This window comes from Carlito syrichta, unplaced genomic scaffold, assembly GCF_000164805.1.
Source record: "Carlito syrichta isolate Samal-C Ts95f unplaced genomic scaffold, Tarsius_syrichta-2.0.1 Scaffold119051, whole genome shotgun sequence".
Taxonomy (NCBI): Eukaryota; Metazoa; Chordata; class Mammalia; order Primates; family Tarsiidae; genus Carlito; species Carlito syrichta.
This window is the reverse complement of record NW_007063147.1, coordinates 44148-67508: the sequence shown is the minus strand read 5'-3', so window position 1 is coordinate 67508 and position 23361 is coordinate 44148. Positions and strand designations below refer to the sequence as shown.

Genomic DNA, 23361 nt, shown 5'->3' with positions numbered 1-23361 from the left:
AACCTTTTTTAAATGCCTATTCCTGATGTAAATTGTAAAACCTCAAAGAAACCAAATTCTGTGGAATCAGACAAAGAAGATGGAAAATGTATAGTTCCCACCAGGGGAAGGAGTAAAGAAGATTCCTAGGAGAGCTGCCCAGCCCAGTGGCTAAGAAAGAGAGACAAAAGTCCCTGAAGCCCCATTTAGACACAGAATCTAGTGTGTTTTCGTAGCCAGGCCTGGGCCAAGTGTCTGAGTGAAGGTGCCTACAGGTCTTCCCTCCTGAATTGGTCACTCGGCATTTCTCTCAATAGTCAAGAAAAGGGAAACGATGTGAGGGTAAGATCTACAAAGATGAGGACATTTTAAACTGATTATCAACTGCTTCAGAATGACATTTCTCCTTTTGCTTAGAGAATCACAACATGGGTGCAGAAATGAGTATATTTTTGTTTTTAATCACTGACTCAGCACGGTAGTAAAGTAGGTGTCCTGCGGCAGAGCATGACACGGTTAGGATGACGCAGAGGAACAGCTCAGTGGGCGGCAGTGTACAACAAATTCTGCAGCTTATTAAGAAACAGGAAGCTTAAATAAAATGTGTGCTTTGGTCCTACGTATAAAAAACCTTTTTTTAAAAGAGCTCTTTTGCTAACAAAGAAAAGTGGTAGGGTTTTATTTTGTTTTGTTCTGCAATCTCAGACTGAACTCTCCAGGACTCTTAGCCCGCTAAACAGATTGCTGTCAGGACCGAGTGCCTTAGACGCTCACAAGCTGGAACTCAGTGTACTGACCTCCAGCCACCTTTGGTTTAATCAGTGTGCTGTTCTGGTGAAATACAAGTCATTTGATCTAATTCCATCGAAACCCTCACAAACAGTAAAATCAAACAGCAACTTAGGACTTAGAAAAGTGGTTTTCAATTTTTAAAAATAGAACTCAGAGTAGATTTTATATTATGACCCAGTACTTAAGTAAATACACTCTCATTTTAAAACAAATGGAAAATGTCTCACAAAAAAGTATCTACTTTTAGAACACATGTTGCATTCTGGTCAATATATTCTATTCTACTCTGCTCTGTTCATTAAAAGAGATGGGGCTCAAATGCATTTATATCAACTAACGGGTTGTGAACCAGTTTGAAAAATATAGGCTTAGAAAATGTATTTTTCTCTACTTTAATTATTTATGTAGTAGAACGACAGCCAAGATTTTATAAACAGGAAAACATTTGATATTGATATTCAAGGACATCTGACTAAAACAAAGGTATTTATTTTTAACACAGTAGCTACCACTTACTGCCTACTCTTTAAGCCATTACAGTATTAGACTCTTTCCAAACATTTTCTCTAATCTTTGCAACAACCTTGTAATTTGGTACTATTGTCCCTATCGAGTGAAGAACTCCAACCTCACAGAGGACAGCAAGAAGTCACAAGACTCCAAAGGAGATGACAGAGCAAGCAGACCAACTTGCCTCACGATGTAGTTGCTGGAAGCAGATGAGACTCGGTGAACCAGAGTACGAGAGTTCATTCCTCTTAGCACAGCCGACAACAGCAGATCAGCATGACAGGGCCAGTCCCCTTGACTCCAAGTCCCGTGGGATGGGCCTGACTGCAGCTCCCATACGGACCAAGGGCTGGACACCCTGGACGGCAAGCCGTAGCCAGCCAGTCTCCTCCCTGTGGGGTGAGAGGTGGCGTGGCTGTTGTGCTGTGGCTGCCAGCAGTCCCCAACCTTTTTGGCCTCAGGGACTGGTTTTGTGGAAGACAATTTTTCCATATATGGGGGCAGGGAGAGGGGGAGAAAGGGATGTGCAGTCAGACCTCACTGCTAATGTGAGCCTGTATTTGCAGCTGCACTGTAGTGCTGGCATCACGGCCTCAGCTCCACTCCAGATCATCAGGCATTAGATTCTCATAAGGAGCACGCAACCTAGATCCCTCCCATGTGCAGTTCACAATAGGGTTCCTGCTCCTATGAGAATCTAATGCTGTGGCTGACAGAAGACGGAGTCCAGGCGGTCATGCAGGTGAGGGGGAGCAGCTGTAAAAACAGATGAATCTCCTGCTGTGCAGCCTGGTTCCTAACAGGACACGGACCAGTACTAGTTCACGGCCCTGGGCGTGGCGGGCCCCTGGCCTATGGGACCAGCTTCGCAGATGGCAGCAGGTCAGATGATGGTGGCCTCGCAGCTTGGTATACTCGGCAAGGACACAGCAAGGTCCCTGGGGCTGTGGAGGATTGCCTCTCCCTACAATTCTCCATTTTATAGTTGAGGCATCCCAGGCGGAGAGACGTCATTTTCTTACCTTCACATGAATAATGTGGTAGGACATACATTTTAATCCATCCACCTTACTCTGATGCAAATGCTCTTTTGATCCCATATCTTATCTGGTGCCTTTCACCCAGGATATACCTAAAGTTGCCAACTGGTAAACTGGTAGTTATGGGCAGTTAATGATATCCTTGTACATGGATCACTTCACACACAGACAAGCATAGATGTGAGAACAATTCCTAGGAGTGGAGCTTCTAGCCAGAGGCCTTTGTGATTTTGACTGATAGTGCTGAATTGTCCTTCATGAAAGGTTGCATCAATCTGTACTCAAAACAATTTAGTGAGAGAGAACCTATTTCCTTATACCTTCAAAAACAATGCTACCAAACTCTTCAGTTTTCTCCAGTGCCATAGGATAAAAATGGAATCTCACTGCAGTCTTAATTTCTGTTCTTATGAGAGTGTGTCTTTTTAGCAGTCGTTTACATTTCCTTTTCTGAAACTGTCACATGCTTTTCTCATTTTTCTAGAGTTGTCCTTTTTCTTTTTCTTTTATTTTGAGTCACAGTCTCACTCTGTCACCCAGGCTGGAGTGCAGTGGCACACTCACGGCTACCCCATTGTCAACCTTCTGGGCTCTGGTGATCCTTCCACCTCAGCCTTCCAAGTAGCCTGAACTACAGGTGCGCGCTATCACGCCCGGCTAATTCTAGACTTTTATTGTAGAGACGAGGTCTCGCCAAGTTCCTCGGGCTGGTCTCGAGCCCGCGAACTCAGACAATCCACTTGCCTTGGCCTCCCAAAGTGCTGGGCTTATAGGCTGAGCCACTGAGCCCTGCCCTTTTTCTTAATTTCTAAGAGCTTTTTATGTATATTAAAAATACTTTTTCTTATTTTATTTATGCAAATTTTTCCATGCACAATTTTTTCACTTTGGGTCATCACACTTAGCATTTTCTTTATGGCTTCAGAGTTTAAGGAAGGTTGTCTCATCCTGAAACTACACTTTTGAATCTCCATTTTATTTTAAGAGTGTCTTTCATCTCTCTGAAGTGACTATGATGTCAAGGGTGAGATGTCATTCTGCTCCTCTCCCCACGTGACTATTCACTTGTCCTATACCTTATATTTAAGACATTATATTCTCTACAGAGATAGCTATTACATTATCATATACATAAATATAGATATATATGTTTATACAAGGCCCCCCCCCCCAGAAAACGGAATCACTTTTTGGAGGGCAGGACCCTTATGGTGCAGGCTTCTTTGCTACCCAAGTGGTCTAGAAACCCACAGGCAACAGTGTGCCAGCTGGTGCTGGTGTGAGAAGCTGTGTTCGGCTTCAGTTAATTGTTTTGGAGATTCTTTCAACGTATTTGCCCATTTCATGATGGGTGACTTATGAGAGCACCTGCCCACACTGAACTGAGTGTTCAGCAGTTTTTGACCCCAAATGACGTGACCCCTGTGCCTATCCTCCTTTCTTACCCCCTCATATATGTGTGGGCATGGCTATTTCTGGACTCTATTTCATTGATCTGAGCAGGTGCCAGCACCACATCACTTTAATTCTTGTTGCCTTAAATATGTATTTTTTTTTTTTGTATTGGAGTCTCACTCTGTCACCCAGACTGGAGTGCAGTGGCTGCTGCAGGGCTCCAGTGATCCTTCCACCTCAGCCTTCCAAGTAGCTGGAACTACAGGCGCGCGCTACCACGCCCGGCTAATTTTTGATTTATTGTAGAGATGAGGTCTTGCCAAGCTGCCCAGGTGGGTCTTGAACCCACAGGCTCAGGCAATCCACTCACCTCAGCCTCCCAAAGCGCTGGGATTACAGGCTGAGCCACCGAGTCCAGTTTAAATATGTTTTACTTACCTGCAGAACTTACCTACTTCATAACTTTTATTTTTCAGCATTTTTTTTTTTTGCCAGCTATTCTGCTATGCTTAGTTTTCCTTAAGAACTTTGGGATCCGTTTTTCTTTCTTTTAAACATCTACACTGAGCACGGTGGCTCAAGCCTATAATCCCAGCACTTTGGGAGGAGGAGGCGAGAGGATCGCCTGAGCCCGCGGGTTCGAGACTAGCCCAGGCAACTTGGCAAGACCTTGTCTCTACGATAGATCAAAAAAATTAGCCAGGTATGGAGGTGTGTGCCTGTAGTTCCAACTACTTGGAAGGCTGGGGTGAAAGGATTGCCTGAGCCCAGCAGGTCGAGGCTGCGGCGGCTGTGAGTTTACCACTGCACTCTAGCCTGGGCGACAGAGTGAGACTCTGACTCAAAAAAACCAAGAATAAATAAATAAAAATCTAGATGCAATTGCACTGTGTTTACCTTATATTTATAAGATAACTTAAGGAGAATTAACATCTTTATCAGTTGACTTTTCCCAATTGCTCAGGCCAAAAACTTTGGAGTCACCTTTGATGCTCCTAGCTGCCCATTCTTCATCTGATCCAACAGCAAACCTGTCAGCAGTTCCTTCAGTATTCATCCAGAAACTGACCACTTCCCACGCACTCCCTCCTCCACCTACATCAAGGCACCATCAATTCTCAACACACAAGTCAGACCACTTCACTCTTCTGAGAGAACCCTCTGGAGGTTTCCTGCCTCATTCAGAGTAAAAACCAGACTCGAAGCAAAAATCCTGTGTATCTGGGGGACTGTCCCAGACAGAGGAAACAACCAGAACAAAGGCCACAAGGCACGAACAAGGGCACAGTGATCGGAGACAGGGACAGGCATAGCAGGAGATAGTGGACCAGGGCCTTATAGACCAGTTCAGGCTAAAAACAGCTAAAAGCGTTAGCTACGAGGGGTGGGAACTGGGACAGGAGGGGTGTAGACAGGGAAAATTATCTTTTTACATTAAAAGCCTGTACAACAACTTGACTTCTAGAACTATCTACATGTATGACTTTGATAAAGATAAAAACTTAGTAAGAACTCTAAAAACACTGACATATGAAAGAAAAATATAGAACTGAATGGAAAAATTTAACAGATGGTATTTGTCAGCATGTAGTGGGAGTTAAGCTTTCTTTTAGCAGATGGATGGACATTCTTATAACCAAAACTGCATGATTTCTCAGTTATCATGAGGATTTTAAACAAAATAACATCTACCCATTTAAAATTTAATCTGTGAGCTGGAAGGCAAAGAATAGTCACTGCATCCAGCATTTACCAAGTGAAACTTCAAAGTGACAAACTGTGGATTTAGTGATCATCAGAAAAAGGATGAAATGGTTCAGGTTTTTTATTCTTTCCACTTCCATGGTTAAAAAAATTCATACTACCGGGTAGATATTTGAGAAAAAAAAAGATGCTTTTAGGAATACAAAAGACAGTGCAAAGAATGAAAATTAAAATGCTTGCTTCCACGGAAGAAGCCTCAGAGAGATGAAAATCTCCCCCAGGCTACAGGAGTCCAAATCTTAGTACGTTCCTTCACACACAAGACAGATAATAAGACTCAAATACCTACTGCCCTCTGTAGAAACAAATACATGTCAATTCAGCCTCACCTGCAACAGGAACAGAACGAGGTGCCTCGGATCACTTAGGAGGAGCTTCTGTGGACACAGAAAGGCTCAGCTCGTTATTCCTCTAGGTGGTTTCACACCCACCTTAAATGAAACCCTTTCTCCTCTCTCTCTGTACTCTAAAAATTGCCATAATATTGCACTTTCAAGGTTAATGTCTAATCACCTAATTAGGAAGCACAATGTTTGCCATCTGCACCCCCCGGACAGTTTCCTCCTTTTCTAAGTTGCATTCTCTTTTATAAAGAAAAGGAAAAAGAACTGGGCAGAGACGTTTTGTTGCTTAAAATATTAATAGTTTCCCAACAGACCAAATCTTTGTGGAAGCACCATAAAGGACATATTATAGCTCCAGAAGGCATCTCAAAACATGCAAGATCACTTAAACCTTGCCAGCAATAACAAACAGAAAATGGGCAGGGGTGGGAATGTTTTTTGTCTACTTTATGGCCACCGTCTACCTATTATGGTGATTTGTTTTGGAAACTAGATTTATATAAGAAGCTCAGTAAGCAAATGATTATTTTCCTAGAAATGATGGGGAAATTAAATGAATTTTCTTATTTTTGGTTATCATCAGTGAAGCAGAAATAAATTAAAGCTACTGAAATTATCTATTCAGGTATTGCCTCTTAAAATGCAATTATGCTATTAAAATTACTTGTCTACTTATTCAGGCACTGCCTATTAAAATGTTCTCCTAAGCAAATAAGTAAAAATTATCGTGTGAAAATTGTCATAATTACAGATTTATAAAGTTGCTAAAGAGCCCACTTTAAAGACAATATTAGCTCCTCCTCTCATGGTGTGCAATGTAGCTTTACTTAACTGATCTTTAGGAATCATACAAAATCAATCCTAAAAGTTCTTAGCACTTTGAAAAGCATATTTTGTGCATTTTAAAGTTTACAGTCTTCATATAAAAGTTGGTCTATCTTTTGTATGCTCTGATCAGTGACTTTCAAACTTTATTCACTAAGATTCATTTTAATAAATTTTACATAGTGAATATACCCATACATACATACCCAAAACTGGACAAGTCTTCACAAGGAAAAAAATACTTTTACAACAGGTAGTCCATGCTCGTATTTTCTGTTCAATTCTATTTTGTCCATTCTATTAAAAAATGCAAGTAATAGCCGGGCTCGGTGGCTCAGCCTATAATCCCGCGCTTTTGGGAGGCTGAGGTGAGTGGACTGCCTGAGCCTGCAGATTTGAGACCCACCTGGGCAACTTGGCGAGACCTCATCTCTACAATAAATCAAAAAAATTAGCTGGGCGTGGTAGCGTGTGTCTGTAGTTCCAGCTACTCGGAAGGCTGAGGTGGAAGGATCGCCAGAGCCCAGCAGGTCGAGGTTGTGGTGGTCGGGAGCGGCCACTGCACTCCAGTCTGGGCGACAGAGTGAGACTCCGACTCAAAAAAAAAAAAAAAAGGCAAGTAAAAACCCTTGATTTCCTCACTATGGGTCACAAATTTGAAAAACACTGTGGATCACATATGACTTATTATTTCATTCCAGTATTGAAAACACTGAAATTCTGAATCCTATATTGCCAGATCATCCCTCTTGTTCTGTTTTCACTCTGTGGAATATTCCAAGATAAAACAAAATGTTCAAAGACAGCTATGAAGGGTGGGAACTGGGACAGGAGGGGTGCAGGCAGGAAAAGTGATCTTTTCACATTAAAAGCCTGCACAACAACTTGGCTTCTAGAACAATCCACATGGATGACTTTGATAAAAGTAAAAACTTAGTAAGAAACAAACTCTCTACTGCTATGACACGGCATGACTTTTAAACTTACTATTTTTAAAGCAACCACAGACAGCCCTCTAGAAACACTGGCCCAAACCTCATTGTGGTCTCTCTTCTGTGAGCCTGTGGAACCAACCACTCAGGAGGCTGAGCCAGAAGGATCACTTGAGCCCAGGAGTTCAAGGCTGCAGTGAGCTACGATCACGTGACTGCACTTCAGCCTGGGCAACAGAGCAATACTCTGTCTCTGCAAAAAAAAAAAATTCTTTTCTAATTAGCAAAGTGTAGTGGTGCGTGCCTGTAATCCCAGCTACTTGGGAGGCTGAGGCAGGAGGATTCCTTGAGCCCAGGAGTTTGAGGCTATAGTGAGCTATGATCACCGCTGTGCTCCAGCCTAGGCAACAGCGTGAGACCTCACAACAAAAAGAAAAAGAAGTCTCCTCCAAAACGAAGGTATCTACAGTCCCAAGCAGAGCTTAGTAAAGGCTTGATTCATGCAGCTAATCTAAAACACCATGGTCTGTGAGGAGATGATGTAGAAAGACTCCAATGCTGCAGCCAAAAAAGAGAAAATCCAAAATGCAGGCTTAGTATTAACTTCATTTCACAGGATATTTGTACACTTCAGATTTGTGAAAGTTCACTGAAAGTAATACTTGTCTTCACCAGTAACTTTTCATTTCAATTGTTTTGTTTCCTATCTGGTCCTTTTTCAAATGTTTGATTTTTAATTTTCTTGTTTCTTGCTCAATTTCCTCTTATTTATTTAAAATACGTAGCGGTTGTGTAACATCAATATATCCTCATGGCTCTTATTCCCCTACGGTTTTCTCGGCAGGATCCCATGATGCCTTGCTTCTATGTATAGTGATTCTGAATCTAGGCGCACATTCCGTGAACTCTGCATGGGGCACTTCTTAGGTCTGGGCTGAGGTTGGGTCTTCCAAAGATGTGCTTGCTTGCCTAGAGGCTCCACCATTTGGTGCTACTTTAACCTAAAATACTGGCATGAGGGGTTTGTTTTTGTTTTATTTTTTGATCACCTATAGGGGAAGAAATTTGGGCTGAAATGCAAGTGTGAGATACATTGTAGACACAAATGGTCAGTCAAGTGTGTGAGTATATATGAGCAGGACCCCAAAAAACCCAGAACTATCTTTTGGAGAGGGAGCCCCTTGTAGTACGGGCCTCCCTTGCTAGGTAAGTGTTCTAGGAACCCGTTGGCATCAGTGTGCCAGCTAGTGTTGTTGTGAGAGGCTGTGTTCAGCTTCAGCGAATTTTTTTTGGAGATTCGTTCAACGAGTTTGCCCATTTTATCCTGGGTTATTCGTGAGTGCACCTGCCCACACCATACTGAGGATTCAGCAGTTTTTGTTTTGTTTTGTTTTGTTTTTGCCAAAAATGGCATGCCTCCATGCCCTACCCACCCTACTCATCAATCTTGCCCTGAACTATTTTTTGTTGCTTCCCTGGATGAAAAAAATCCTCAGAGGGAAACATTTTGCCAAAATGTAAGAGGCAAAACAAAAAATGGCAGAAGCACTAATAGGCATCAAAATGGATGAGTTCAAAAACCGTCTGAGCAGTGGAAAAAGCATCTTGATGGGTGCATTACATCAGAGAGTACTTTGAAGTTGACTAAAGTTATTTGCTTATTTGTTTATTATTTTATTTTAAAGATGTGGGGTATAATTCAGGATTGGTCATGCAAGTGGTCATGTACATGACTGAAGTTTACACAATTTTTACAATAAGTTGCTTTTTTGGGGTCCCTTTTTGTATATGTATACATGTCTATGTATGCATCCTTATATACATACAGTATACATGCATACTTGCACACATATACATGCACACTTAAATTTTATTCCTTCTTCCAGAACCCAAGTTCCAGACTGAACCTTCTCCTCGGAACCCCTTGTGGGGGATGGGTCTCAGCCTCACATCTGCTCAGTGTGTGTGTCTGGGAGATGCGCTACCTTGGGCTGACCCTGCACTTCTCCTGCCTTCTGGCCCCTTGGAACTGTGAAAACAAGCACTGTCATTAATCTCCCATTTCCAACTTTCGTTTAATTTTTTAGATTCTGGGAATTCCTTACCTTCTTGTGAGCTCATTTGAAAATATGTTTTAATCCAACATTTTGAATAATTTCTAGTAGGAGGATATACCTCATACCATAAGGTTATGCAGATTTATAAAATCAACAATTTTCTCTGAAGTGAATTGAAATAACACATGTAGAAAAATCACTGTAATTTAGACTTTATTGCTTATTAATTATGTCACTCCACACAATTTCAGTAAACAGACATTGAGAAAATATACTGGGAGTGTTACACAGATGATGGCAATATGATGAGATTGTTCAAGTGTTTTATATAAGGTAATAAGAGGCACCACTGTCACCATCACCCCTAGAAATTCATACATTTCATATAAAAAGAGTAAAAATAGTTCATTGGCATATAACTAGCATCGTTCTTTGTAATCTATGAGTCACAATAAGTCTGAACAATTTCAGAATCTTTAGAGCAAAACAAAGCATTTTCTTCCACTAGTAGATATTTCTTCAAAAAAAAAATATCAACACAATAAAAACCATACATACACAACCCTGAAACAAAAGTTGACATATTCCAGTGGTCCTGAATTTTAGCATGTTTTGCCCTATATTAATTCAAGAAACAAAATGAGTTCAGCTTTTGAAAATGAGATAAACTCCTTCACTGTAATCATACTTACTTTATAATTCAAATAATTTAACTGAAGCCACAGTTAACCAGTAAAAACATGGCTACAATTCAAACTGTTCTTATGCTAAGGTAATTTTTCTTTAAAAGTTAATTATTCTTTAAAAACTCAGACTCAAGCTGCACAGGCATAACTTAAGGAACTAACAATCTTACTCTTCCAGACACGGCAGTAGTTCCAAGTGTTCTTAAAGCTTGGAGCATATACAAAATCACACATCAGTAACTGTCCTTGGTGAAACTATACCAATCATTTGTCTATTAATGATTTTTTTTAAAAATTAAAGTATGTATAACATTTCAGCATCTAAAAGACTTCTATGTCTATTATTAAAAAGACGCTCAGGTTGGGAAACACATTTGCATACTTGAAAAGATGCTCCAAAAGAAAGACTTGAAATGTAGTTTTATGTGAACCACTTAGAAGACTTCAGTTGTTTAACTAAAAACATACAACAGCAGATAAATAGGAATTTATTAAAATCACTGTATCCAACAATACAAAAATTAAATATTAAGGCATCTTTTACTCCCATCCTGGTATATGCAGCAAAGAGAAATGTTTTAAATAAGAGCCAGCACTTCTTATTCAAATGCTCTTGAATGTATTTGGCAGATTTGTTTTTATAATCTCCTATTCCACATATTGGAAACGTTCATGATCAGACCCTTGACCCAAATCAAGAGAAAAGTATAAATAGATATCAATTGATTAAAGGAAAGTAGTTCACCCTTAAAAAATAAAAAATAAAAAACTAAAAAGTGTATCACATATAAAGCTCAAATACCAGTATTTAAATTTCTCTGAAGCAATTTATGGTTCAGTAATTAAGCAAAAGGAGAGATGAAGATTCTACTTCAGATGAGAAGTCTGTTAATATGGGTCGGTCAATACTCTCTCTGCTCCTTTGGGATGACAGTTTAAAAAGGGCTCTACACTTTAAAAAAATATCCCATTTACTAGAATAAGATCATGTAAATTAACACTGATTATTATTCCCTATATCTGTCCATTTACAAAGCTCAACAGGCTTCATAAGGTATACTAAACAGTAACATTTTCACCTTTTATTAAGGCAAGTTTGTGAAAATAATTCAATACAACCAGATCTCTTCATGAACTTTCAACCTACATTTTAAATGTAAGAAACATACAAAAAATCGTGTTTTATAAAAAGCCACCTCAATACCAGAAAATAGTCATGAAAGATTTTGAACCCAGTTTACTTTTGAGGATGCTCTTTCCTTGTCTCCAGTTCCAAGTACTACTCATCATCTTTAGAGCCAGTTTTGCTTAACTATAAAAAAAGATAGGATAAAATAGTTAATAAGTTTACATGACCATATTATTTCATCAAAACAAAATAAACAATAGGCAAGTTAAATCAAGTAACTTAAAGTATCTATAGATTTTACAACATGCAGCTACTTTTCAACTTCTGGCTCAGCTGCTTCAAACAGGTTTAAAAACATAACCTCAGCAGAATGGAGGGAATACTTGAAGCTTTCTAGGAAATAAACTGGAAAGAACATACAAAGAAAGGGTCGGAGAGACACCTCTTATCAACAAGGGTGCCTGAACGAAGCATACTGGTATACTTAACCCTTAACTGTACCCCACAATATCATAATAAAAAATTTTGATTATAAAAAAAAGAAAAGTTGCCGTCTACAAAACGAATGATATTCTTCTATTTTTTGCTTTCTACCACACGCAAATTATTATTATTTTTTAAATTTTAAAATGTGATTTAAAAACACAACATAAGATTTACCATCTTAACCAGACAAAAAAATCTTATAGTTATTAAAATATGATAAAAGGCTTACTATAATTTTTTTCTGATAAAAATCTTTGACAGGCATTGGCAAATTTGGAGGGAAGGGGAGATGAAAGTCTAAACCACACAAAGACAATTCTGATCAGAATAGTGACCAGTCACTGAGAAACCCCACCGCACCCAACAACTCCAAGAACTCCAGAGAAATGGAGCTCTCTGTGAAAAGCAGAAACTACTAGGGGGGTTGGTTCTCAAACATTGTAGCCTGAAGACCTCTCCACACTCTTAAAAATTGAATACCCTAATGAGTTTTTAAATTTTTTATATGGGTTACAACCACTGCATTTGAAATTAAAGTTGAAAATTTTAATTCATGTAAAAATAACAAACCCATTATATGATAACCCAGTGACACTGTTTAAGGAAAAATAACTGTTTTCTAAAACAAACAAAACTTAATATGAAGAGTGGTGCTAGTTTTGCATTTTGGCAAATCTCTTTATTACCTAGCTCAGTAGGAGACAGCTGGATTCTCCCAAATCTGCTTCTACAGTAAAGAAGACAGCTAACAAGAACATAGCAGAAATTCTAAGAACAATTTGGGTCTTCACTAATCTTTACCCTTAGACCATATGAAACTTTTCACAGCAGCTGTGGCACTAACTGGCATGCAAAACTTACTTCTTGAAGCCCTACAAAGAGAATTAACTTACTGTGTTAAGTTTCAGTTTATCATCCTTGAAACCATAGCTAATGCAAGAAAAATGTGAGAGAAGTAGGCAAGAAAATTCAAATGGAAAGTAAACTATTTTAAATAAGAACAAAATCTTTCTGGCAACTCCATTCAAGAACTATCCTTAACAAAAGCACAACTTAAAAGTCGTTTCTCCTAATAAAACCTTCCTTTCCATGTTTGGTTTTCTTCCATTTTCATATTATTGATAATTATTATTGATATTTAAGCCTGTATATTCTCAAGGTGTACTTACATAAAGAGTCATACCATATTATAGTTATAACTTACTTCTGTAGATTTTCTATTTTTTTAAAAAAAGAAACTCTAAAACTGAGGGTACAGAGAAGAATGTAAAGGATATTTAAAAAATACTTACATGCTGAATGTAAAAAAGAAAACAGACATCCCAGTTAATTCCAAAGGTTGGGAGGGGGAACAAAAAATACAGATTTCATTATTTGATGGTAATAATTAACAACAATTGAAAAGACTACAATATAAATATTGTATACCTTCACAACATCAACCCAGTTCCAGCCTCGAGGAAGTTCCCCTTTGTGATCTAGAGGGTAAAAAATAGTAATTTTACTTCTAAAACCAATCAGCTAGTTTTAAATTTTCTAATGAATAAATAAGATTTGTATTTTACTAATATATACAACAAATAGAATAAATATTTAAATAACATATTACTAAGTGGGAAAAACAGTTTATCATCACTGTGAATTAAAAGCACTGTTCTCTACAGATACCTGTGAAGTATTTTAGGCATACTCCCTTTCACATTTACAATATTTCCATTTGTGACAAAACTTGCTGTCAAGGAAAAAACATGGAGATGGGTTGGTAATGCCAGGAAGAGGGGCTAATCGCTTTCTTATTTTCATGCATTTGCATAATTCTACTTTATCCAAGGTCACTGCTTATGGAAGTAAGAAGCTGTGTTAGTTCACTGTTTCATGAGTTAGCATTTCTCACCAGGAAGCTAGGAGGCTTTACAAACAAAAGCTTGGCTTGGCTTTAAGACTATGAGGCAACCTGGCTAACTTATGTATTAGTTGCTGTGCACTCATAAAATATTCATTATTTAATCTAACATTCTTTTTCTTTAAAAAGGGCTTTAACCTGTTGGGAGTGCTTGAAAACAAGCACATCAGAATTTACATAAGAATTCATAGCTTACAATGTGCTTTCATTCTTTTAACAGAGTATTCAAATTTAAAGAAAAGTATAATCACTATATACTATATAAACCTCTTTAATTTAAAATAACTTGATTTCTTTTATGCTTGATGTATGCCATATATGTCTAATTTTATGAAACCTTCAAAATTTGCACTCAAAACAAGTGTATTATATGAATTTTACCGCTAGGAAAACAGAAATCAATCATGATTCTTATAGGAGAGAAGCAACATTGGGGAGCTTAATCTCAGATACTCATGGTTCTGTTCTCCTTCATGTCAGTAAGCATCATATCCCACTGGTTACAGGTTATCAGGGGCACATCACCAATGTTGGTTAACTAAAACTTACCCACAGTGCCATGACTGTCCCATTAGAATTTTATTTAGGATGAAAGTATCAAGCCACAAACTCCTACGCTGTCAGTATAGAAATGTAATGACTTTTGGTGGCATCACTGAGGAGATGGGGGTAGGGAGTTACTAATGAAAGTAAATGATTCAAGGTCATTATGTATGAAAGCAACTAACTGACATCAATGCTACATTTCAAAAAGAGACCAACCAGAATTACAGAGAACAGACTGTAACGGCTAACAATTTACTGTTTCAATGTTTATACTGCAATGCTGCTGTGACATTAGGTATAATGGATTCCTGTATTTACCTCATAAATCATTACAATTCCAAAAATGTATTTTGGAGACCAGTACAGGATTGCTATCTTTTTATTCTGCCACACATGGACATAAAACAAAACATAAACCACCAAAAAAACTACCATTCCTTCATAAAAAGAAAGAGCATTTTAAAATCCCCTCATCAAAATAAAAGGATCAGTTCTTCTCAGTAAAGGGCAGCTTGTAACCTTATACCAGTAGCTCAAATACATACATACGTGAGTATAAATGTTCATGAGCACACATGAAGATGCCCTCATTTTCCCTAACTGTGAAAAAGTTATCAAATGTCCTCATTTTCCCTAACTGAAAAAGTGTATAGACTGATATCCATTTGCAAATTTTGGGGGTAAATAAATAAACAGGATCCAATATTATTGTTGATATGAGCTGGGTTTATAATCCTCTTCTAAAGGCCTCTGGTTTAGGACATACAGCAATTCTATTATTAAATCTTATTGTTGCTGTATAAATAAGTTAACTACAGAAAAAACATGAAATTATTTATCATGCTAAGGCCTAATGACGTGTCAGACTTTATTTCAAATAAACACCTATATTTCAAAATATTTTAATGGTACACCAAAGTACCTGTCATAGAGGTAAACAAACAGGAGAATCCCAACATGGTGGAACGTGAAAGTAGGACACGTTTTTGTCAACTATTCTAACGTTCCTTAACCTCAAGACTCATTAGTAGACATTTTGTCACTAAATTACCTTCTTTTCAAATCCTTATCTCCTGTAGTAGTAGATACTCATAGTAGTAAATATCTTCAGTGTACATCTGTGACTCAAAACATCTCTGACCCAAATGTTCCAAGATCAAATAATTAATCTTCTAAATCTAAATACCTATTAAGTACCCGTGTCACACTAAAAGGCAACGCAATTGTCTGTGTTATAAGATTTTAAAAAATAATACAAACCTGTTTTATCTGCCAGTTTACGTTTCTGGGCTTTTGAAAGTTGTTCTTTTTTGTCTTTTTTCTTACTTGGTGGGGCTGTATTAGGAGTTTCAACTGAGATGATATTGTTTATTGATGTCTAAAAAAAAAGATAATTCTTAGACTCATGCCTTACAACTTATAGTATACTAAGTATACCTACATCTTGAAATGGGTTGATAATTTTTAGACCTATGAAATAAAAGAATCCAACATTATTATTCATTTATTAAATCAGGTGCCCTTAACACATTATTGGTTTCACTCTTCTCAAAGTTCACATTTAAGAACATAATATTAGTGCAATTCTTATAACCAAAACCCTGGGAAGAAACATCTGATGATCAGCATTATGTTGAAGATCTGAAGTTCCAAAGTAGTTCTATAAGTCAGTTAACTTGCTATTATTCAGAAATTTAAATCTTTAGAAAAAAATGCATATGCCTACATAGAACATCCTGGTTCTCTGAAGACATTTTTAAAAACATTCAGGTTTGTGTAGTCAAGGCTTATGATAACTAAAATTTAAAATACTAGGTGTGGCCAGGCTCAGTGGTTCAGCCTGTAATCCCAGCACTTTGGGAGGCCGAGGTGAGTGGATTGCCTGAGTTCGCAGGTTTGAGACCCACCCAGGCAACTTGGCGAGACCTCATTTCTATAATAAATAAATAAATAAATTAGCCAGGCGTGGTAGTGTGTGCCTGTAGTTCCGGCTACTTGGAAGGCTGAGGCGGAAGGATCGCTGGAGCCCAGCAGGTCAAGGTTGCGGTGGCCAGGAGCATGCCACTGCACTCCAGTCTGGGCAACAGAGTGAGACTCCAACTCACACACACACACAAAAAAATATATAGGTGTAACCATTGCTGCAAATATTTTACATATATCACTCATTTGATCCTTTCCACAATCTTAGGAGGTAGATACTATTATATAACACCCATGTTACAGATGAGGAAGAACTGAGCACAGAGAGATTAAGAAACTTTCCCAAAGCCACACAGTAAGTGGTGTAATCTGAACCTAGCTGGCCTGCAGTCTAGGATCAGAACCACCACCCTCTACTGCACCCCCAGTTGCCTCTCAGGTTCTTTTATCTCCTGATGGGAATGTGGAAGCCAGAACCACTCAGGTAGAAGACATAGGCTCTGCTGCCCAAAAGCTGACCATTTGATTCACAAGGCAAAATTAAAGAACACAGAACACTGAAGGTCTTATACTGCATGATGTGGTATGAAGAGTCTTACACACAGATGTTAAGGTCATGAAAGATAAATATTTCCGAAAATCCATCCAAACAATTGTTTCTATTCAATAAAGTATCCCTATGATGCAACGCTTTCAAACTGAACTGTGGCAAAGACTATTTGCAACAAAATAAGTGTCATGGAGAAAGCAATTTCATGCATATTTTAACACTGCATAAGAAATCCTTTGGGACCAAGTGTGCAATAGCTCCTGTCTGTAATCCCAGGACATTGGGAGGCCAGGAGACCTGCTTGAGGTCAGGAGTTCAAGACCAGCCTGGGCAACATAACAAGACCATGATTCTACAAGAAATAAAATTAGCTGGGTGTGGTAGTGTGTGCCTGTAGTCCCAGCTACTGGAGAGGCTGAGGTGGAAAGATGGTTTGAGCCTAGGAATTTAAGGCTGTGGTTAGCTATGATCGTGCCTGGGCAACAGAGCAAGACCTGTCTCTCAAAACCAAAATTTCTTAGCTAATTAAAAAATACTAGGTTCTACAACATCTCAGTTTTCATAGGCATAAAAGGTATTCTAGTCCCTGATAAAGGGTAAAAATCTAGAGAATATAATTTCACTTTCTGGGTTAAACAGGAGAAATCTAAATTCATTGTTCTTATTTAACTCAGACATAACTCTCATTTTAAATCTTCCAATTTTGAAAAAAATATTAACTCCTTCCAATTTTGAAAAAAAAAAGACTCCTTCCAATTTTGAAAAAAATATTAACTAGTAAAAATTAAAAATTAATTACTAGCAGAACAAAACCAAGACAACAACAGAATCTGGCAAAAAATAATCACAGACTCACAGTGGAATGAACAGGATGATGGTTCTCCATGAACTGCTCCTTATTGTCCTTGGCATATTCGAAGAGCGTGTAGGTCATGGCGGTTCCGAGATTAACTTCTACTGCTTCCTGTAACTTGGCTAATATACTCTGTTTTACAGCGGATGATCTACAACACACAACAAATATGTTGCTAAGAGAAAAGTTAAATAAAGAGTAAGATGAAAAGACAATGAAAACAAAACACTACTCACATGGTGTTGTTAAAAAAAGCATTCATGGATATAACCGGAGGGGTCTGGGGATATGTTTCTGTCCAGGAAATCTCTATTAAGAAGGCCTTGGGATCACCATTTTCACCTATCTGAAGAAAAGGGGACATCTTGTAAACAGTGATAAAAAGAGAACAAAATTTTAATCTTCAAAAGAACGCATTCTTTCAAACATTCACGCGCAGCTCTGAAACGTAATATTTTGAAAAGTTCAGGGATACAGGCTAGAACTGAGCATGGGGTAAGGAGAGTAGAAAGAGAGTCTGACTTTCAATTTAGTCCTTGTCTGCCTTAACAGGTTTAGTGTATGTCCATGGCCTGTCCCTCCAACCAGCCCATTAGTTGTTCTATGTCTTAGATATTTTTTGTTTTCATCAAAGTTTTCCAAGAATAAGGTACCAATTGTGGAAAACAGGAAGAGAATGGACAAAAATAATAATCCACAAGCTTGAAATACTTCATCTTTGTCTTAAGTTATCCAACTGCTAAATTACAAGAGGCACAATCCCAAGAGACCAGAAAAAAAAATGTGTAACTGAGATAAAAGAGGAAAAGCCATGGGATGAGGAAAAGAACTGCCTTTAGCCAAACAGCAATTCCTGAGTAAGTGAAAGACATCTTTTATTTTGCACCCCAATTTTTTATTTAAAAAATTTTAATCTTAAAGAAACACTGAAATAGCACAATGACCACATGCTGACATTTATCTTATTCACCAAATACTTTTTGTCCCATTTACTTTCTTCCTTTACCACAGAATCAACCCCACTGCACACTTTCCCCTTGTTTTTTGCCAAACTATTTAAAAATAATGAAGTGTCCTTAAATATGGGTAAAATGAGAAAGGACAATCTCCTTTATAGCCACAACATTATTATCACACCCAAGAAATTCAACATTGATACCAAAACATTAACTAATACATAAACCATATTATAAATTCCCCAATCATATCTACAGTGTCCTTTAATAGACATTATCCTCAACCCACAAATCCATAATTCACTGAAGGATCACAGACTGATTTCGTTGCCAGGTCTCCTTATTCTGCATTAATTTACAATAGTCACTAGGCCTCTATCCCATTTTTAAAATGTATTTTATGATAAAATACATTTCCTTGCATAATGTCCCCAGATCTAGACTGTTTTTTCTGTTCAGATTCTACATTTTTGGTGAGGAACCTACATAAGTGATGTGATGGTATAGTTTCCTAGCATCCTATAAGGAGGCACACAAGATCTTCTGGACTCATCATTGGTGACACTAGGTTTGATCAGTTCGTTAAGGTGATTTTCTCCAGAACTCTTCAATGAAAACCTTCTCGTTTTGTAATTAAGAAGTATTCTGTGGGGTAACACTACAAAACTGTGTGGATAACTTGTTTCTCAACATCCTTTCATCCAAAGGTTTTAGCATTCATTAATAGTCCTGGACTGAATCAATTATTACATGAGTGGTTGCAAAATGGAGATTTCATAATAAAACTATGGAACGACTTGTGAATCAGCATCACATCCTTGCACAGGCTTGTGCTAACCTCCTCTGTATCATTTTTAGTATATACGCTGCTTTAAAAAAGTTTTTCAACAGCAGCAATTAGATTTTTTAAAATTTCACCCCAAATTATCACTTGATTTACCTGTATTTTCTGGCTGCTAATTTTTCACCCCCATCTCTTTACCCACAATCATACTCTTACAAATATGAGGCTCAGAAATTATACCAAATGAATTTAGGGAACTGCTGATATACTAGGATAAGCTGATGACCCGCATAAATAGATGCTATTAGATATGGGCTAATTAAGCAGTGATAAAAGTTACTTGCTTTATGTTATCACTAAATCCTTACTCATGGTGCATTTAGGAACAAATATCACATACCTCATGAGGTACTGAAGATAGAAAGACAGGGACTAGACCATTCTTATCTTCAAGGAAACTGGACATTTATATGACACACAAAATTGAAGTATGAATAACAGCTCAAAAATAACAGAACAGGCACCAAGAAATGGGGAAGGGTTAATTCTGATTCAAAGTCATAGCAGAGATAGGTGACATGGTACAGATATGGCATAGAAGAGGCTTGAGTTAGGCCTTAAAGGAGAGATTGGAGGGATAAAGGCTGAGAGTTGCCAGAAAGAGCAAACAATGTATCTGAAGGTATAGAAGTAAAAAAATTTAGGGGAAAATGTAACAATCCATATGTCTAAGAGACATCAGTGTCTGAGAAAGTTTGGAGAGGCAGATCAAAGACTTTGAGTGTGAAACTGAATTCAGTCCTCATTGTAAAGGCAAGAAGAACCCACGATGAACCCTTCTTAAACAAAAGGATGGGATGACTTTCAACTTAAGTGTTTCAGCGTGCCTACTAGTATTTTTGGCGGACTAAAGGCAGAGTGAGGGAGGAGCTATACAACAAATTAAACCTGGCAAGTCATTTAGGAGGTTTCTAGACCATTCTTCTGTATAAGAACAGAGGTGTCTGACTTATGACAAAGGCAGCCTGGGTCAGTCATCTGACTGTCAGCACACTGTCTCCTAATTCCATGTTACATTTCTCTTAAATCCATCCTAGGGGTCATATCAGAGTACCCATCCTACAACACACATACACATCCTAGAGCATTGTGCATACTGTGTCCTCAGTAACTGACTGCTGTTCTACATAGAGACATTGAGAAAAGTAGAGGGACATCTCCCAGTTGCCAATGAGAGGATGGCAGTTGGAATCAAACAGAATGGCCTAGGACTTAACTCCATCATTAACTCTGGCTATTAAAAGTTCCCTGGTTATTATACACAGGAAGCTGGTGTAAAAACTGTTAAGCTTGAAAGGGAATTGAGCAGAGCTGAGCAAGGAGGAGAATATTCAAAGGAAGTAACTACACAAAATTTACTTTCTGTGACAGTCTTCAATCAATCATGCATCAGGGTCATTTCTGATACAATTTATTTTAAATGGTCACAATGTTAGTAATAACTGTAAACCTTTCACAAAAAACTTTCCCATTTCTCTACTTATAATCATTTGAGTAAAAGGTTTACATTATCTATTTACAAAATAAAATAATGGTACTGTTTTGTGTTAAAGATAAAGTTATGAGAAACTTCCAATTTAAAGAAAAATCCACGTTTCACATATATAAAAAATATTCATACATATTTAGAATACAGAATAAAATATCAACTTTTCTTGACTGTGATAGGACAGTAAAAACAATACTAGACTTAGAATGGAAACCTGTATTTTAATCCTAACATTTATCAATATCAGCTATGAGAGCTTAGGAAGTTATGACTGAAATGTTATCTTTAAGAGGTAAGGTCAGCCTTGGTGGCTTAGCCTGTAATCCCATCACTTTGGGAGGCCGAGGGGAGTGGATTGCCTGAGGCCATGGATTCAAGACCAGCCCGGGCAACTTGGTAAGACCTCGTCTCTACAATATATCAAAAATTAGCTGGGCGTGGTAGTGCATGCCTGTAGTTCTAGCTACTTTGCAGGCTGAGGAGGAAGAATCGCTGGAGCACAGCAGGTCGACACTGGGGTGGCAGTGAGTGTGCCACTGCACGCCAACCTGGGCGACAGAGTGAGACTCCAACTCAAAAAAAAAAAAAAGAAAAAAAGGTGAAATCACATAATTTTAAAGGTTTCTTCAATTTCTAATGTTTTACGATACAAGTTTATGTTAGGAATGATTAATGTCAGGGTGATGTTTACACTTAAATGCTTCAGGAAATACAGAAGACAATTAATTTAAACAACTGAGCTTAAAAAACAAAACAAGCATTTTTTATCAACCTGTAGTCTGTTCTATCAAAGTAGTAAGCATTCCTATTCATGCCATGTCTTACCCTATATTGAAAGGAAACTGGACTTAATTCCCGGAAACTTTCATCTCCTTCATAAATTGAACGTAATGCTTCTAGTTCCATCTGAAATGAAAGAATCAAAAGAGTTTTCTTAGTGGTATAAACAAATTAGAAATAGAAGGTTGTTACTTTCTTATATAAGCCCACCCAACTATATAAAACATGGCTAACTTACATGGCCTTAGATGCTTATACTATCTGTGCACGTACCAACATATTACAATACTACTCCTAATGACACTTTAAAACTTTGTGCCAGCACTGCTAAGCACTGTACAATGATGTGTTATCACACTTAATTCTGAAATCAGTACTGTCAAGAACATCCTATTATTTTCTCCTTCCTACTGGGGAGGAAAATAAGATTCTGTTTAAAGCAACTCCAGAGCACGCTTTCTTTCTCACTTTGCTGAAGAGTAACCTGGGATGGGAAAAACATAAAACTTGGAAGCACAATAATTCTCCAACATTTACATATATCATTGAAACTTGTAATCTTTCCCACAGAATGATACAAAGAACACTTAAGGGCAAGAAAAAGGTCTTCAAGAAAAAGGTTGACAAGAATCTATCCCAGATGGGAGAAAGGAGTGCAAGAGAAAATGTAACTAACAATCCTAGCTTGGAAATATTTTCTGAGAACATTGTAATATTACAAATGAGAAGTCCAGTCATCATTTGTGATCACTGACGAATATCTGAGAAGAGAAGCAAAGAAAGACTGCACTTGGGTACATGTTTTAGTTTTCAAAAGGATGCCTGTCATGAATTCTACAAACTGAAGATGGCAACCTTGATTTACATGAACAAAATTTTACAATTGATTATTAAAGAAATAGTGTGTGAGGACCTGGGAGAGTAAGGCCTAGCAAGCACATGAAAAAACAAGATAAAACCTTTTTGTTGTAACTTGTAACTCGATTGGTACATTAGAGAAGAGCACAAAACACAGCCTAGCTAGATTTCAGCAAGGTTCCAAAGGTTTCTCTTGCCACCTTCACAGGAAAAAACAAACAAAACATAGGAATTCAAACTGGATTCAAGAACATCTGAGATTAGATTGGAACAAACAACCTTACTCAAAATATAGTGCTATTTCTTCTGTCCTTAATCCTTTCCTATTTTAATTAATGATTTGGACAGGAACAAAAATAGAAAGCAAGTCTATTAAATTTGTGGATGATAATATGATGGGACAGTGAGTAATGCTGGTGGCAGACTAAGAATCCAAAATGTCCTTGAAAAACAAGCTAATGAAAGTTGGCAGGGTAAATAGAACTTGCACATAGATTCCTCAATATACAAGTAGAGGATGAAAGATAAATTGCTTTGAAAAAATCACTTAAGGGAGCCGGGCTCGGTGGCTCAGCCTGTAATCCCGCGCCTTTGGGAGGCTGAGGTGAGTGGACTGCCTGAGCCCGCAGGTTTGAGACCCACCTGGGCAACTTGGTGAGACCTCATCTCTACAATAAATCAAAAAACCAGTCGGGCGTGATAGCGCGTGCCTGTAATTCC

General features: G+C 38.0%; 1 protein-coding gene across 2 annotated transcripts; it reads right to left on the bottom strand.

Annotated features, from left to right (window-relative positions):
• Window positions 1-9834: 9834 nt before the first annotated feature.
• On the bottom strand, window positions 9835-22032 carry LOC103249314 (RWD domain-containing protein 4). Of its 2 annotated transcripts, XM_021707503.1 has the most exons (7): window positions 21829-22032; window positions 17951-18060; window positions 17718-17865; window positions 15649-15766; window positions 13368-13417; window positions 13232-13234; window positions 9835-11636 (listed from the first exon to the last, which is right to left on the bottom strand). In XM_021707503.1, exons 1-7 carry the CDS (start codon window positions 21907-21909, stop codon window positions 11604-11606), a joined length of 543 nt encoding a protein of 180 aa, XP_021563178.1. In that variant the 5' UTR covers window positions 21910-22032; the 3' UTR covers window positions 9835-11603. The 2 variants fall into 2 exon arrangements, with proteins under 2 accessions (XP_021563178.1, XP_021563179.1); XM_021707504.1 differs by lacking the exon at window positions 13232-13234.
• Between the last annotated feature and the right edge of the window lie 1329 nt (window positions 22033-23361).

What these genes read in the sequence shown, in the direction of transcription:
- LOC103249314 (XM_021707503.1), bottom strand. Translation starts at nt 21,909, where the DNA reads ATGGAACTAGAAGCATTACGTTCAATTTATGAAGGAGATGAAAGTTTC. An exon ending in CAGTTTCCTTTCAATATAGG is followed by an intron (nt 18,061 to 21,828) that starts GTAAGACATGGC and finishes CCTTTTCTTCAG; the next exon opens with ATAGGTGAAAATGGTGATCC. An exon ending in ATCATCCTGTTCATTCCACT is followed by an intron (nt 15,767 to 17,717) that starts GTGAGTCTGTGA and finishes CTTTTTTTTTAG; the next exon opens with ACATCAATAAACAATATCAT.